Source organism: Rhamphochromis longiceps, linkage group LG19 (assembly GCF_057381845.1).
Source record: "Rhamphochromis longiceps isolate RC_006_pf linkage group LG19, R_longiceps_female_GT1.1, whole genome shotgun sequence".
Classification (NCBI taxonomy): Eukaryota; Metazoa; Chordata; class Actinopteri; order Cichliformes; family Cichlidae; genus Rhamphochromis; species Rhamphochromis longiceps.
This window is the reverse complement of record NC_140575.1, coordinates 14,350,402-14,368,103: the sequence shown is the minus strand read 5'-3', so window position 1 is coordinate 14,368,103 and position 17,702 is coordinate 14,350,402. Positions and strand designations below refer to the sequence as shown.

Sequence of the window (17,702 nt, the reverse complement as noted above, 5' to 3'; positions counted from 1 at the left end):
GTACTAGTGCTCACTGATCATGTGAACATAATGACCTCACAGTAATGACAGTTCCTTCCTGGCTATCAGTGACTGAGACACACAGAGCCAGATTGAGCTGTAGTTCCTGAAATGCCTGTGGGGCTGAATGGAGTGACTCGGGCTATTTTCAGCATTAGAGAAGGAAAAAACAGAAAGTCAGATAGAGGAAGAGTGAGCCAGGGTGACAAACAGCCCGTGTTAGTGTCTGCAGGAAACAATCAATGCTCGTTTTATTAGTCATTTTAAAACAACACGTTAGCCTCTATCAGGGCCCAAAACTCAAGTACAGAAAACTCCGTCCAGACCTTTCCTAGCAAAAACTAAATAAAACTCACACAACTAACTTCATCATGTTAGACTGAGAAGAACATATATGAAAAAGCAAAGTAGAGCTCTTCTCTCACTCACCCACTGTTTGCTTTTCCTGGTTTGGAGCTGCTGCTTCTTCTTCTTCTGTTTCCTGCAATTACTCAGTTTGAAGTTTTCAGACAGAAACACCAGCCGCTCCAAAACCAGCCCCCAAAAACGCCTCATTGGAAAATCACTGAGCAGAAGCACACACACCAGCGTGTGTACACGTGTGTGTGTGTGTGTGCGTGCATGTGTGTGTTTGAGAGCGAGAGTGAGATATATAATTGATGGTGTCAGACAGAGAAGGGAGTGTGTCTGTAGGTGAGAGTCTTTCAAATGTACGTGGAGCAGGGAATACAAATGTGAGAGAGGGTGTCAGTGAGGGAGGAGGGAAGGGAGTCGGCTTTCAGTAAATATAAGGAGAGGGGGTGAGGAAGATGAGCCATAAGAAAGGAAAGGCCAGACTCTGTTCGTGTCTGTTGTTGGGAGTAGACCGTGAGCTGATATTGTTATATGTTCATCATACATCTGGCATGACGGGGGCGGTTCTATTTTTTTGTCGGTGACTGAGTCAAAGGTTTGACTGTAAAACTCGGACGCTTGTCACCATTCAGTTTTAGGTAAAAGTTTAGTTCTTCATGATAAAAGTAAACCAACTTCCAGCTGCTGTGAAAGGCTGCAGTTGGTTTAAATACAACTCGACCTGACGGAAACAAAACAGAGCTTTATTTTAAAGAACATCTGTTAACCACAGTCATATAAAGATGATGTTAAAACAAAAGTAACAAAAAAACAAATCAAGTAGCTAGATGCAGAGGACAGGAAGCACAGGAACATAGATGATGGAGCCAAGAAGGAACACAGACAACAAAGACCATCCCTGATTCTTGTCCCTCTCATCGTGGATGCAGGTGGAGGAGGGGAGCAAAGTACGAGCGGGGAGGACTCGAGACATCGAGACGATGGTATTTGGTACAGCTGCATCACAGATAGTTTTGTTTTAGATGAATTAAAACTACAGCTGAATTTTATAACCTCAGGTGTTGCACTATGAATGACATGTTTTCTATTTAGGACAATGTGATCAAACCTTTTGTTTTTTAAATCATGCACACAGAAGCAGAGCAAATCAGAAGATGAGGAAAGGATGAGGTCACTATGTGACTTTGTTCCACGTTATAAATTTCTCATTTATGAGCTTTCAATTTGACTTAATTGCTGTAATTGCAGTAATTCTTATGTCTAATGAGTAAATTATTGCGTATTAGGGAAGCATAAAGTCTATCACTCACTGTACTTTTCAGCTAACTGGTTATAAAAGAACAAAAAGCTCAACTCTGTGAGTTAACCCTCTCTCGTAACACTCTGCTATTAGCCCTTCCAAGCATATAGCTAATAGCTCTTCCAAGTTTTGTCAATTGTGATTCACGTGTCAAAAAAAACTATCACGTGGCAACAGCCCAGTGCATTTAGGGATGTAGACATGGTCAAGATGACCTGCTGATGGTCAAACAGAGCATCAGAATGGGGAAGAAAGGTGATTTAAGTGACTTTAAGTGTGTCACGTTTAGGGGTGACAGACAGGCTGATCTGAGGATTTCAGAAACTGCTGATCTGCCTGGATTTTCCTGCACAACCCTCTCTAGGGTGAGAATGGTCTGAAAAAGAGAAACTATCAGTGAGCGGCAGTTCTCTGGTTGAAAATGCCTTGTTAATGCCAGAGTCGGGAGAAAAAGACCAGAATACTTCAGGCTGAGAAGAAGAGAACAGTAACTGAAATAACTTAGTATAGCCAAGGTATGCATGAGAGTATATCTGAATGCAGAAGCAGAAGAGCACACAGGGTGCAGTTCCTCTCAGCCAAGAACTGGAAACTGGGGCTACAAATTTTACCATAAAGACTGCCTGGTTGTTTCAGTCTTGATTTCTGCTCCAACAATTGGATAATTTTCAAAATTTGTCATAAATGACTTGAAAGCATGGCTCTATACTGCTTTGTATCAGCTGTTCAGATTGGTGGTGTGGTAATGGCATGATATTTTTGACAGACTTTGGTCCCCTTGGTACCAACTGAGCGTCATTTAGACTCCACTGCTTACCAGAGTACTGTTGCTGGCCATGTTACCGTAATCCCTTTATGGCCACAGTTATCCTGGTGCTAGGTTATCTAGGAAAACACGCCATTTCACAAAGCTCAAATTATCTTGAACACGTGTAAATCATAGATCATGGATGTGTGGCTAATTCATCTGCAGCAGCTGTGTGATCCTATCACCTTGTTGAATCCATGCCATGAAGAATTAAGGCGGCTCTAAGGCAAAAAGGAGGTAAACGTTGGTTATAGCAAGGTGTAACTAATAAAGCGGGCAGTCAGTTTAATGTTTGTTGAACAATTACTGCAAAGTGAAATTTTTAAAAAACCTCAACTTAAGAGAAACACCTAAATATAACAATGAAACCACACCACCACCTAATAAACTACAAATCTGCAGAAATATGAGCGTATCTGTATTATTTGAGCTGTGGTGTGGATTGAAGCTGTCCAGCAGCAGCAGTGGTAAAGCTGGAGGGCAGAGATTAGAGAGGCTGCACTGATATGCTGCAGCATGACTGCACTGACACACACACACACACACACACACACACAGATAGGACACAGAAGGTACACTGGCAGAAGAGCTTCACCCCTCGCTCTCTGTTCCTGTCACACAAGGTCACATGTTGGGTGCATGTGCTCAAACACACACAGATACCCTCTGTCTCTGCGGCAGCTATTGGCAGAAAATCAGTACACAGTTCAGTAGAAAAGAGACGTTACATTAACATGCACTGTGACTAAATCTACTGTTCCTCCTGTTCTTGCACACGCGTAATCAGAAATCTTCAACACAGATTATTTATCATGTGACTCTGACTGATATTTATGCCCCACAATCCTTTGCAGCTGCTGCCTGAAGACACTTGAGCCAGACAGTGATGAGTGAGAAGGACTTTTCTTGATTAAAGAGTTATATTCAGAGATACTCGAATTCAAGTGAAGAGCATCATTAAGACGTTTCATCAGTCACACGTGTCATTAATAGATAAGTGGAAAGATTAACTTTTAATCACATAGCAGGCAGTGTTTTTCTTATAAATGATAGCAGTCTGCAACTGCCACGTGTATTATCAGGGCCTTCAGACCAACGAACATCTACTATGAGTTTGGATTTAATACACAAAATGTTTGTCCAAGTTCCTAAAGAGGACAGTGATGTACAACCACCTACAACATACAATACAGGCACAGAACAGAGACAACCAGGCTCTCTCACACCCACTTTTCCAACCATTCGTCCATTACAGCTCTACAGGAAGTACGCTGACTGCAGTGTGCATGTTTGCACGTCACACTAAGGCATATGAGAAACCACTGAGGCATGTTTATCAGCTGTCACCAGCTGTCCACTAGAAGGACAAGTGCTTACATTAAGTTCTTAAACAGCTACAATCATTCAGTGAGCTAATACCGTGTAAACTAACTTGTGTCTGTTTGCAAGTACTGCATGACTGAGTGTGTAAATATCAGAATATTTTAGTATGTTTGTTTAAATAATTTTATGAACGTACGTACATCCAGCCACAGGTTCACCTTTATTTCAGCCTCTAGATGATCTAATGTACCAATGTGTTTCTTTAAAACAAACAAGAAAGTTACAAACTTCATTATTTCTTTGTTTAAAATAATGAGGAAAAAGTAAAATTCATCATACTAGGATAATAATAACCCAAAAAAGGGAATTCCATCCTCCGTTACCTTTCAGTTAACCAAAGTCAGGTTGGGGTTGCAGCAATGCTTTTCAGTTCCTCCTCGGGGAATCCCAAGGCTTTCTCAGGACAGATGAGATATATAATCTTTTCAGCAGGTTCTGGGTCTACCCAGGGGTGTCCTCCCAGACGTGTATGCACAGATAGTACGCACCCAGGAGGCATGTACATGCTACCTCAGCTCCTTTCAATATGGAGCAGTGGCTCTAATCCCACCAGATGTTCTTGACCCAGTGTCTAAGGCTGATCTCAGAGGAAACTGCTAAGAGTGGACTGCTAAGAAGAAATCGTCACCTTCCAGCTCAGCTCTCTCTTCACCACAGCAGGCCAGTTAAATGCCTGCATTTCCACACTAATCCATCGCTCCACCTCATGCTCCCCTCCCCATTAATCGTGAATAGGATTCCGAGTTACTTGAAATCCAGCCTCTCTTCCCTATAAAATCTCTAAAGGATCAAACTCACTTTGGGGATATTTAATCAAACTTGGAATCCACCACTTGAGACAATAAAACAGACCTCACACTGCAGCTGATTTAGCTTTGGGGCCATCAGTCTATGACCAAGCGACTGGTGGTGAGGGAGCATGACTTCTTTGCATGCCAACAACCAAGAAATAGCCTGGTCCACAGTCCATGTAATCCTCCTCATCATCTTTTTCAAAGAAGCTGAAAGTTCATATTTCATTTGAATCTAGGCCTCGATGGTTCAGAATGCCTACGACATATAAAGTTTCTACAAAGACGGCCTTGTATTTACAGACTGTGAGTCTGTCTTTCACCGCATTAGTTGTATAACCAAGCATAATGGCCGTGTCAGGAAGTGTGTCATTTTCCTGTGAATTATGTAACCAATGTGACTGGATGATGTTTGGGCTGCTGTTGCATTGCTGTTTTGAATGATGATAGACTGTGTTGGGGATGTGGGACTGTAGTGTTCCTATATCTGCTCTACCAGTCGTTCATGGAGAGAAGTTCTCCGGGGAGTGAAATGGTTTGCAGGTGGTTCCTTTCTTCAAAGTTTTGCACCATTTTCCACTTTTTTTTCTGCATGTCCTGCGACTGCTTCTGCTCTTACACTGTTGCCTCCACCTTAGATCTTTCTGGTCTAGGAGCTTAAATTAAATCAGGAAGAAGATCTGAGAGCAGCTGGTTGCAGCAGCCCACACAACTTAAATTAAATTTCTGTGATATTTCAAACGACAGTGCGTTTACTTGTTAATCATGAATCATGAAAGGATAAATCAGCCAACGTGGGTGGGGAGAAAATTTGGAAAGTGTTGCACACTGAATAGAAAATAGCTCGGCCCCTCCAGAGAGGCAGCTTCAAGGAACACCTGCTGTTAAACTGGAGGGATTTAAAGCTTTAACTAGGAGATATGGAGCAGTGCTCACTGAGGGCAGACTGATGACATATTTTAAGCTAACTCAAAAATACAATTAAGCAAACCGTTAAAAATGCTCCAAAAGGTACCCAGAGCACAAAACAGACGTAGAGATCTAGTTCAGTGGCTTCCATTAGCAACGTGAAATCTAACAGACAGCAATTAGCTACAGCTGCCTGTGTCAGGACACCACGCCCTTAAATCCAATATCCAGGTGAATGAAACCATGTAAACAGATGATGTAAAGATGGAAGTAGCTTCCACGTCTGTATTCTCTTTAAAGGCCAACAGGGGGCGACTCTTCTGCTTAAAAAAGTGATTTCTGTTTGGATACATAGTGACTTTGATAACAAAGTCACAATTTGAAAAGCTGAGAACACTGCACACTCAAATCTCTCAACTCTTAGAACCACAACATCAATACACAGTGAAGTGATGGTGTGATGTCTGTCTATCATACAGTTTATGGTGTCCTTCAGCCACCTGTAGACTTTTTAGACAGGTAGGAAACTATCTGCAGAGGCTATAACCTCTGCAGATAAAACACTTTTGTTGTAAAGTTGGAGATTTTAACCACAGACCAGATAAAAGAAGCTCCATGGAGCATCGTGGTGGGTTTCCTTTGTTCTTTTTAGCCAGAAGTTACCTGATATGGACGAATGGCTGGAGTGTTAATTTATCGACTAACGCAAGCATTCATAAACTGTCTGGGTAACTTAGGTAGAGGATTAATACAATGCTAGGATTTCACTCACTAAAACTGAAGCACACAGATAATTCAATTCAAAAATGATTTTAAAGACACTAACACCATAAATATAGTGAGAAAGTCCAGTTTTAGGATTCAAAGTAGTGAAGATGAAAACAAGAAATTGCTAATCGGCTCCAGCTGCCTGTCAATGAATGTGGCCACGCCTCTAAGGCAATTATCTAGGTGAAGGAGTGATATTAAGAAGGTGCCTTTATGGATAGGATTAACCTGTCTGTAAAGGCCAAAACCATTTGTGGTACCACCTGTAAATGTGCTTGATATGGGTTAAATATGTAAATTCGGGTGGGGGACTCACTCTGGAGCCAGCCTCAAGTGGCCACTACAGGAACTGCATGTTTTGGCATTTTAACTCAGACTGTTCTTTAGCTCTGGAGGTTGCTGCTTGGTTTCATTGCATCCAAAAATGTTTCCTCTGGTTATTAAAGGTGTGTTGCGCTTAAATGAATAAAGCTTCTGAATAAAAAAAAAAGCAAGGAGCATAAACAACAAATAACAAAACAAAAAATTAAAAAACAAAAAACAATCCCAGAGTCACACCAGCCTCCCTACTGCCAGATCTTGGCCTCTGTGTATGTGTGTGTGTGTGTGTGGGGGGGGGGGGGGGAGTAGGCCACAGTGACAGCTGAAGGTGATTTGTGTTTCAGCCACCCTACTCTCACTATCCACACCCCCTCACCCACACACCCACAGAACAGTCAGTACCGTCTCTATAGGGACTGTGTGCATTGAGTAAAACATGAGCTACCAGCTCAATGAGAAGCAAAACAATTCTCACACTTGGGGGGCAATACACTGCTGCTGTATTAATAAATCATTTATTTTCATGGACTTTCTTTAGTCTTTCTTTTTCTACAAAGTCTATGCATAACAACTTTTCACAAAATACCACAGTTATTTGACTAAAATAAAGAAATACTCCAAAGCAAAAAGCCACTTGATCCATTTACAAATATTTTCACCAAGCTTAAAATGTTGTTTTTTCCAATCCAGACGTGATGTATTACAGACATTAGCGACGGACAATGCTAAATTTGCTACTGGTAAAAATACACGAATAAAGATAAAATAATATTTAGAGCCTAGAGCATTTCAGGTGTGTCTCTGACACTTAACTTAGATCCAGCAGCACTTTGAGTTAAATTCTAACATAAACGTCCTAAACCAATAGAAATGACTCTGCTCCGTGACGTTTACATGTAACTTCTGTCACCAACATGGCACGCCTACAACATGGCACGCCCCCTCTGTATTTACCATTACATTTTAAGTAAAGACATGTTTTTAAGGGGAAGCTATTGAGCTTTTTCTTATACTCTGTCCTTTCAATTTCATATTATAAGGTAAACAAAAGCGCCAATGGTTACTATGTCAATATATGAGTCTGAATCATGCAAAGCTACTCTAGTAGCAGCATTTGAGCAAAAATATGGCGCTGTAAATGAGTCTTTTAAGGTAAGAGTATAGGTTTTCTGTGCTAAAGCTTTGAATAAAAATTCTGAGGAAGATGCAAAATTTTTCATGAAGTTCAACATAAAATAAAGTAAATGAGAGATTGTACGGCGTTTGTAATATTTCTGTAGCTTCGCTATTCGTGGAAAAAGAAGATACTGACGGCAGTGCTGCCGGCTCTGTACCCAGGAAAATATGTGCCGGCTGCTCAACATTTCAGAAGAAGTTGCCAGATGATATCATGCTCTGTTTTGAATTTGTTGTGTCAGTCTTGTGAGCTGCCCCTGTTTGGAGACACGAGGGCAAAAGAGCTTTAATTGTCAAAACAATACAGTGAACAGTGGCTGGTTTCCAGAACAAGCTAGGAGATGGTGTACTTTGGATCAAAGGTTAGAGAAAGTGCCTGAACCGAGGTGGAGGACTGGAAATTCAGGGTGAGGTCAAAAGTCAAAGTAGCAGGCTTCTATGACTCTCTTTCTCTGCCTCGCTCTATAGAGTAAACACTTCTGTATATCTTCAGAGTATTGTCTGGAGCTGACAGCAGCCACAAAGAGGTGTAGTGTTTTCTGCCATGTGTCATGTGGGAGAGAGAGAGATAAAGAGAAACGGGAATAGAGGGAGGAAGGACGGAAGGGAAACAGGAATACTAATGTCCACCGATTTCAGGGTTGGTAATTTGAGACTTTTTCTCTAAAAGATGCAGATCAACACAAGCACGAACGCAAACATATATATACATTAACTCTACTGTGTGAATGGAAACATAACATTGGTCAGGACCTTCAGCAAAGTAGATGAAGCAGATGATGCTTTTTATAGACAGTGAATGGAGGTGGCTACTGTCACATCACCCATTAAGTTTGTGAAGTCTCATTTTCAAGCCTCAAGATGGCTGTTTTCGCCATCACTATCTTGGTGTTTTGAAAGCTGATACCAAAAGCAAAGGGTGGATCTCATTGGCTAACGGCTTGTGCCACTGTCGTGATGTTTGAAGTGCAAATATAAATGCAAATGCAAGAAGTGCAACGCTATCAGTGGACCAGAAAAGAGCAGGATGATGAGAAGACTCTAATATTATGCCCCTCGTTAGCACACGCCCTCTGTAAAGCACCTACCCGTTCCAAAATGCACTTTTTTATCTTTTCAGGGATTATATGTTCTAGAACAAAATGTGAAAATGTGTCAAGCTGGTGCTAAACACAGACCCCGCTTCAGGCACCTAACCAAAAACCAGCACAAATGGACCTGGCAGTACAAAAACACTTCAGGCACTCTGCGCTCGACTGCAGATATTTCCTGTGTGTACATACAGAGAACCTCCAGCGTCTGCTGCATAACCCACATTATGATAAGGCTGTTCATAAAGGGTTAATGAGATGTAGTTAATGCTTTATAAATGGTTAAAAGACTTTTGCTTAGACACCAATAGGAAGACACTGATAGGAGGTAATTTGGGACAACTGTGGAAAATCTCAGCACAAAACCAGTGAACCACAGTTTATTTTGTCGTCATGTCCATTTTTCCTCCAAGTCACAGAAACTTGATTCTGTTCATCTGGTTGGAAAGTTTTTAGTGTCAAAAACGTCTTCAATGACTTCCTCAACATCATCTGATGTTGCAACAGTACAGTTGCACCACGATCTCAGTTTCATATTTGTTAATCCTGTCGTGACCATTAATAAATGGCCGTGAGTTCCATTCACAGAGTTGGGAAATGGCTGCAATCACAGCATTGTAAGATGGTGAAAGATGTGCCCTTAGACCCCCTCAGAGATGGGAAGAAAATCTAAAATTACATGAAGTATTGCACTGAGTCACTTTGCAGTCATCTGGCTCAAACAGACTAAATGAAGTCTGGTGTAAAAATGTTTCCCACAATTCCAAACGAATGTTTAAATATTAGGAAAAAAACATGGTGAAAAATATCAGGATACAGTCACATAATCAGCTGTCTTGTTGGTTCTGGCTGATGATTGGCTGTTGTGTGACGTGCACTCACTAAAGTTGAAGGAATGTGAGAAGTGCTGAGCAGTTTAGTTATTTCTTTGTTTCCTTGTCTCTGAATGAAAATTCACCGCTAACATTCCTGGAGATGACATGGGAAGTGCTCAAAGCGTTTCCTAAACTGTGCGTTGGTTTCCAAGTTCGTGCCGCTCTTGAAAATTAAACAGTTAAGTGGAAAACAAGGGTAAAAATTGGACTGTCACAGCACTTTACATGCTGAGCTTCTCATGTATTAGAAAACTACAGTTTTATTGAGTCCAACTATTGAGCCACTTTGTTGCATTGAAATAAAACTTTTTACATAGCTTTATATATTTATTATTTAATATATATATTTATTTATATATTTTTATTATTTTTTATTTTTTATTTTTTTAGCCTTTAACCCACTGAATCTGATTTCTTTTTTTCTATTAGGTATCAATACCTTAATGACCTATTAGTGCCTTATTTCAACTATTTTGTTAGAAGTAGTACCGGTATTTAATATTTTGGCAGCTGTGTTACAGGAAATTCCAAACTTTTAGAATAAATAAATTCAATCCCAGCCTATCTTATCTTATCCTTATCCTGCCTATCAGTAGTTGCACTTGCACAAGCAAGTGAAAGCTCAGCATGCATTTATATTGAGGTTTGGCACATTTAAATTAATGCACACAGTACGTTTAAAAAATGTTTAATTAATAAATGAACTGAAACAAACTATACCCTCATCCAGACATAGATTGCAGGAGTGAAATGAGCTTATTTCTAAGGGTCTGACGTGTGTTTGAAGCTGTAAGCTCCAGGCTGCTGCCTCAGCTCGACTCTTCAGTTCAGAAGTTGCATATCCATAAACTCCTGGAACCTTTCATGAATGAAAACTCACCGGTAACATTCCTGCTGCTCGCTGCGATGCTGCACCCGTCCCGCTGGAAAAACAACTTTCTCCTCCTTATTTTCCTCTTCTCTCCCCTCTGCGCGTGCTTTTTCTGCCTTTTACCTTTGCTTCGGGACAGTTTTCCATAAATCCGAGCCCTTTTCCTTTTTTCGTCTCTCCCTGCCAGACATCCAGATGCTTGGGAAACCTAAAACTCCAGCTCCTCTCTACTCCTCAGTCCCTCCCTCTTCCTTCCTTCCTTCCTTCCTCCCTCTCTCTCTCTCTCTCTCTCTCTCCAGGGGGAAATGCAGCTGGATGTTTTTATAAACTTGAATCACCCTTAAAATCTCACTAATTGCATCCTTTGATCAGCTGTGGGCGGTCGTCCGGTTTGGTTTGCGGGGTGAACTGGGTCGCCGTCTTGATCATCCCTCCCATCTGACCCCTGCTCTCCTCCTCCTCTTCCTCCTCTTCTAGTAGTCCTGTAGTAAAAATCGGTGGCTGAACAATCGTTAAAGTAAAGCTTCATATCATTTTGCGTTAATTCATCTGATTTCTGAGTGCGAGCGCCCTCTGTCGGCCTCATGAGCAACAAAAAAAGTTTCACACTACAGAGTGCCTTCTGCCTTGTTCCTGCAAACTCGCCTAACTACGCAGAATATGTGGAGGTATATTCACGGTGACTCGGACTTTTCAGTGCCTGTATTTCCACTGAACGTACAGTGCTGAATGAAGCACTGTGGTACTTAAAAGTACTCACATTAAACCGTAAAATACTGTTATAGCTGGTTTAGCTGAGCTTTAACTTGAACTGAAGTAAAAATACTTCTCAAAGCCAGTGTCATCATTATAAGAAACGCTTGTTTGGGAAGGTATTGTAAAGTATTTTCTAACTTTAATTTTAGTGATCACCAGAACATTAAAACTGCATGTAAAGAACCACCAGTCAAATTAAATTTTTTGTTTTAAGCTTAGGTATTCTAGGTTTCTGCCATAAAATAAGCCTTTAAAAGGTTTATCTCTTTCTTACAATGTCTCTGCTTTATTAGTCAAAACAAAATTATTTACTTCTTCATGTTTACGCTATAAAATGTGTGATGGGCTCAACACTTCAAAGTTGAGTCTGAGATGGAACTATACGAGTAAATTTGCAGATATATGTACTATGGCATATAGCGTAAAGTTTTCTAGCTGAGAGCAGAAATATGGCAGAAACCTGGATTTAAAATGAACCAATCAGGATTCAGTTGACATGTAGACCCAGAAACCATGCCTGTCTGACAGAAAGTGATGTAGGCTTCAGATCTTTTGGCCTTTTATTTAATTTCTTCTCTCTGATTTCATCTTAATCTGATTTTCAACCATTAAAAGAACTTCTGGCTCCATTTCTTTTTCTGCTCTTGCGGCTGATGAATCGCTTGTGTTTTCTTTCATCTTCACAGTAGGTGTGCATCAAGATATGCCTGCCACCTGAAGAGTGTTCTAGCTTGGTTGCTCTGAAAAGGGTTATTTATTGATTTTTCAGTCATGGAAAGGATCCTGCGATCATCCACTAGAGCCATCTTCTGTGCACATGTAGCCACTTTTAGTCAAACCGCTGACTTGGTGGCTCTTGTTGCTGCAGCCCAACGATGGCTGGTTTCACATTTCTCCTTTGATCACACTTTGGTGTCGGTTCAACATCAAAATACCAGATGCCCCGCTTGGAAGAGAAGCCAGACTGTTTAATTAATTAATGTAAGAAATAACATGTCCATTATACACCTCGGGAGTCAGTTTTCCTGGTCCTTTGAAAGAGAGTACATGGATACAGAATAAAGAGTCTCAATTGCTAAGTCTGAAAGCTGAGATTCTTTAAGCTCATTCTGCAGACCTAACCAAAAAAAATAAAAATATTTAGGTAAACAGTTTTACAGCATCAATTAAAATATTGAATAAACTTTACAGTTTTGCAAAATTGTAATTTTTTATAACAGCAGAATTGTTGGGCAAGATATTTTTTTTCAATCCAAGATCCGTCTTAAATTTCCCATCCCCTTTCAAAATTAAACGGGAAGAAGGAAAAACGACGACATAGGACGCCATGGACTCGCACACAGAGTTTATATAGCTTACACTGAGCTTAGAGATGCTCAGCTGCCATAAATTCAGCAGATTATCACAGAGCTGTCCTCTGCTGCCAAGGACGATTTGTCTGCCCGTGTATGTATTTATGTCCTCAATGAGCCATGATGCTCATTTTAAAGTCATAAACGACTAAATTACTGCCCTAAGTTCATTGAAATGCTTCCTCTGACATGCTGTAGGCCTTTATCAACTAAAACCTGTTATTACTGTGATGTGGTCAATCACTTGTAAACAGAAATTACCTTCATGTTCAAAGCTTTAAATGCATTTGAAGGTTTACAAAGTGCAGCTTGTGGTTTTTCTTTTAAATCTCAGTGAAAATTACTTAATTATTTTTATTTATTTATGTTTTTTAAATCCTGTCTGGCAGCTTTTGCAATCAGAATTATGATCTGAGCCAAACATATTTTGCTTTTCCAAGATTAGCTCTATAAATTCTCTATAGGCTCCTCTTGTACCACATTATATGTGGTACACAGTATGACAATGTCTAAGCTAGGACAGGCAGAGTGTGTGCGTGTGTGTGAGAGACAGAAAGAGACAGAGTGTGAGTGTGTATTTGTTATGAAACATACTTGGGAATGTAGGTGGGAAGCTGTAATAGCGTCCCCCAGGAGCCAGAGGCAGGAAGAGATGGGTCCGGGAGAACTGGGCCATCCGCAGCCCCCAAGAGTACTAAAGACGCAAGGCCACACGTCTCTGCGCGCTCATCCCATCAGGAGGAGGGAGGTCCCAGATGGAGTGGTAGTCCCAGAGGAGACAGGCAGTCAACCCTGGTAAAGGCCGCCCACCCCGGTGCGAGCAGAGGGTCCCAGCGCTCCAGGCACGCGAGAACCACCACAGCTCCAGTGTTCAAATTGTAGGATCCATGCTTTCATGTTGTTTAAGACAAACAACATGAAAGCATGGATCCCTCCCACGTCCCACTTTATGAGCACACTTGAGAGTGTTCATACCAACTGAGTACAGAGCCATTAGAGTACAGTTCTTAAGACTGTACTCTAATGGCTCCCACTGTCACCAAATCTCAGTCCCACAGAGCATATTTGGAGCATGAAGAATTGAGGCAGTCCTGAAGGTCAAAGTCCCAGTAGTCACTAGTAAACTGTACCTAATAAATCGGCCCTCACGGTTGGTGGATTATTATCAATCAGCTGCAGCTCGTCAGTTCAAGGTCAGTTCCTGTGCATGTTTTTCTTTTTGTAGGTCAGTCAATAAAACCAATCAACCTTCAGCCATCCACAGGGTCCACGTGATGCTGCGATTCCACTCAGACAAGCACCACCACAGCCGAAGGCCGGCTCGCTTTGTGCAATGGCGAGTTCACAGAAATCAGGCATGGGTAACAGTCCAACCGCTGAGCTGATGCGGAAGATGGCCAGAGCTTTGTGAGGATAAATTATTAATACGTCTGAAATTTTTAAACCCGTACAATGCAGGGATTTTCTGCATATCATTTTGATCAAGGGTTTATTTAATTAAACTTAAATATATTTGTGCCAAAAACAAACAAAAAAAATACGTGTGGCTGAAATGATCAGGACCACAGCATCCCCCCGGATAATTTGGTCTGATTACAGTTTCCTTTATGTGGCTATCACTCTAAATATTTGTCAAATTTATCAATTGATACCAAAGACAATTTAAAAAATGTATTTTCTTAAGTCACAATAACACTGGGACTGCCAAAATTGCCTCATTTTGCATCAAAACATACAAAAACCAACAGTTAAGATTACTAAACACTTTAATTTTCCAAGACTAAGATTTTTTTTCCCCCATCCATCAGACAAACATCTCACAAAGAAACAATAAATAACAGATACAAACAGATACAGGGTACAGGAAGGAACAAATAAAATAAAATCTATAAGAAAATAATGGCACAAAGACCAGATACATCTTACAAACACTGACCGAAGAGCTAAGTGGAGCCAGAGATGGATGAGAACTATGGCCAGTAATGTTGCAGTGGCAGCCACTGTGGCTCCACAGTGCCGTTACATGGTTGTTGCAACAGGAACACATAAAGTATTTGGGAGATTATCCTGTTGATCAGAGAGATGAGAAGAACTTTGGCTCTAAAATCATCTGAATGATTGTGTTGCTAACTTATCCCCTAACGTCTAATAGTGAACATTAATGCGTCTGAATGGACCCGAGAGTGGATCTCAGATTTTCATCGAGCAGATTATCCACGCTTTAGTGTTAGCGGGTAGATTAATACCCCATACTGTTTACTGGCCCACAAACGTGTATGATGCAGTGGAAGAAATGTGAATATTTGGACGATTTTAATTATGTTCTTAATGCTTGTCAGTTACTAGGATAATCTACCAAAGCCTTTACATGTTCCTTTGTTAACAACTGTTCTTCCACATGTTAGTCCACTTCCATGGAGGTCAGCGCCAAATATTTATAGCCAACACAAGTTTATTCTACAGAAGCTTATGACTGATTTGGGACATAAAAGGAAAGTAGATAATCTCACATTTGCATCACACTGAGAACACATGTCATCATATGTTTTCATCTTAAATATTGTGTGTTTTCAAACTGAATTCTTCTGGCATTCTGGTTGCAGGACATTGATTTGATCAGTGAGCACAGACTCATAAATAAATCACTCTCAGTCACTGTGTGGATTGATGTGCAATAAACCAACAAGCCTCTATTTATTCAGCATTTAGCTTAGAGCAAATATCAAGCTGCAGACTATAGAACACTGTCAAACACACTGCCAGCTGCATTATTCATCACATCTTATTGGGGTTTTTTATTTTTACATTACAGACAAACAAGCTTTTAAATCTCTGTTTAAGTATTTGTGGGTTTTTGCTACATGTTCAGGGGAGGTTTGAAACCAAAGAAACGGAAATAAAAACTTTAAAACCTCCACTTTCTTTTTGCAAAGAGTCCTACTGTACACAGCAGCTTTGCCCGTTGGCATCTTTGGAGCGCAGACACAGTTTAGGCTTGTAGTTCTCCAGGTAATGCAGCTGCTTGGCATTTAAAGCTCCACGGCGCTTCCTGGCAAAATGGAGGAGACATTAGGCTCGGTTTCCGAAATACAATGCAAGAAAAGGAGGAGCAGCAGAATCAAAGCTTACTGTCTTATTAGGTGCACCGCATCCTCGTATTCCATCCCACATTCAATTAGAGCCAGAGCCACCAACACGGGCGCTCTGAGGACAAACAAGAGGAAGCCTTAGTTAAACTTTAACCCCTGTATGTGACTGGTGGTAGACTATAACAGGTGACTCAGTTGCATTTGTTGGGGGTGATATTTTCCTAGTTTAATCATTTGCCTCCAAGAGAATTCAACTCAGTAACTTTTAAGAGCCTACACTTGTAGCCTTCGCAGCTAAGACAACTACTGACGGACAATTTGGAGCTTTGAGTCACCAAGGGCAGCCTGCAGCTAAAAAACACTGCCATATATTTAGGCTCCAACTTACACACAAGTACAAGCCAGCCAGTTGTAAAGGTTTCCAGAGCTCTGATTTATTTGACACCTGTATGACTTACTTGGCAGGTTTTTTGTGGGAAATAACTGAAACTACCACAGCGAGAGCAAAATGAATGCTTTTGTCAGCTGTCACTTTATTGCAGTCATCCTTAAAGTGTGTTAAACTGACTGTTTATATTATGCTCATTACCAAAATAGGAACTACTATCTTGAAGTGTGAGCACAGTGGCTGCTGTCTGTTTAAGGCTTAGAAGTAGGAAAGATCAAGCAGACACACACTAACCAAACAAAACCTGAAGAGTAAACGCAGCTGAAAACACGCACAACACATTGTGCTGTATATAAAATTATTGTGTACTAAACATCAGAATAAATCACGTGTCAGCTTCATACTGACCGTCCCAATCCAGCTACACAGTGCACAGCCACACAGGAGCCAGGCTCGTCTCGAAACTTTGTCTGCAGAAGGCTCAGCCAATCATCGACCACCTGGTCTGGGGGGGCGGATCCATCATCAAATGGCCAATCCTGAAAAAGAGTAAAGCATTAACTTGAGCTCAGTTTTACTGCAGACCAGTCAGCGTTCATAGGTTTTTAAAATACCTCTAAATTATTTTAGTGACCATCCTTAATGCACGAGACGTTTCTATAATTATAGTTCTATAGTGTATGTGAGGATAATGTGCTGTGTCTGAAAACCAAGCTGCTTTAGCTACTAAAATGACCAAGTGGGGTTTTTTGTATTGGATTCATTTACACACAAATGATTTTTCTCTTTAAAAAATAATTTGTGTTTAAATATTCTATTTAAATTGTTTATCATTATTTATTACAGATATTCCAAAATGTTATGCTATTAGTTATGTTTTTTAAAAACATTCTGAAACTGTGTTCAGCACAAGACTTTAAGTATTTGGGTAACTGAACTGCAAACATTGTACAAATATACCTGAAATCATCAGGTATGTCTTGGGTCTTGTAAGCGAGATATAACACATTGATTTTCTTGTGCTTTAAAGACCCAACTAAGAATGAGCTTTGCAAACCAGCTAAAGCTGTAAACGCTGTGATGTAAGACTAAAGTAAACTAACATAAACAGGGTCTGAAAAGTGAAGCCAAGGTAGAAGAGCCTAACACTTTCATTCTTTGTTGTATGGCCAGAAGGGGCCAGTAGATGCTGGAGAATTTAAAAAAAAAAAAAAAAAAAAAAAAAAGAGACTGAACTCACTGACACCTCAATAAAAACCTTCCTGATGAGTTTATGCCCTCGGTCACACATTTTACATCATACTGAACAGAACATTATACCAACTTAGGAAACTGTAATATTTTTTAAAGCTGTTGAGCACGGCTACATCCATCTTTGCACAATCTGCAGTTTGTACGTCTGCTCTGGCTGCTTAGGTGTCAAAGAACAGGTTCTTTAGGATATCTTTCAGTACTGGTCTAGCCACATTT

The 17,702-nt window shown here is 40.5% G+C and overlaps 2 protein-coding genes across 6 annotated transcripts in view; both read right to left on the bottom strand.

Annotated features, from left to right (window-relative positions):
* LOC146646412 (apoptosis-stimulating of p53 protein 1-like) overlaps nt 1-11,223 on the bottom strand; it is a 56,689-nt gene extending 45,466 nt beyond the window's left edge. For 2 of the 3 annotated variants that reach the window (XM_085390495.1, XM_085390498.1), the window contains exon 1: nt 430-712. In XM_085390495.1, the coding sequence (XP_085246621.1) occupies nt 430-555 (126 nt within the window). In that variant the 5' untranslated portion in view covers nt 556-712. Of the gene's footprint in view, nt 1-429; nt 713-10,656 lie in introns of those variants that run through there. The other variant, XM_085390496.1, reaches the window with a different exon arrangement.
* Nucleotides 11,224-14,503: 3,280 nt separating this feature from the next.
* LOC146646411 (protein tyrosine phosphatase type IVA 2-like) overlaps nt 14,504-17,702 on the bottom strand; it is a 10,501-nt gene continuing 7,302 nt past the window's right edge. For all 3 annotated transcript variants that reach the window (XM_085391852.1, XM_085391853.1, XM_085391854.1), the window contains exons 6-8: nt 16,641-16,771; nt 15,885-15,959; nt 14,504-15,804 (exon numbers count right to left, since the gene is read on the bottom strand). In XM_085391852.1, coding sequence (XP_085247978.1) covers nt 15,693-15,804; nt 15,885-15,959; nt 16,641-16,771 — 318 coding nt within the window. In that variant the 3' untranslated portion in view covers nt 14,504-15,692. The remainder of the gene's footprint in view (nt 15,805-15,884; nt 15,960-16,640; nt 16,772-17,702) is intronic.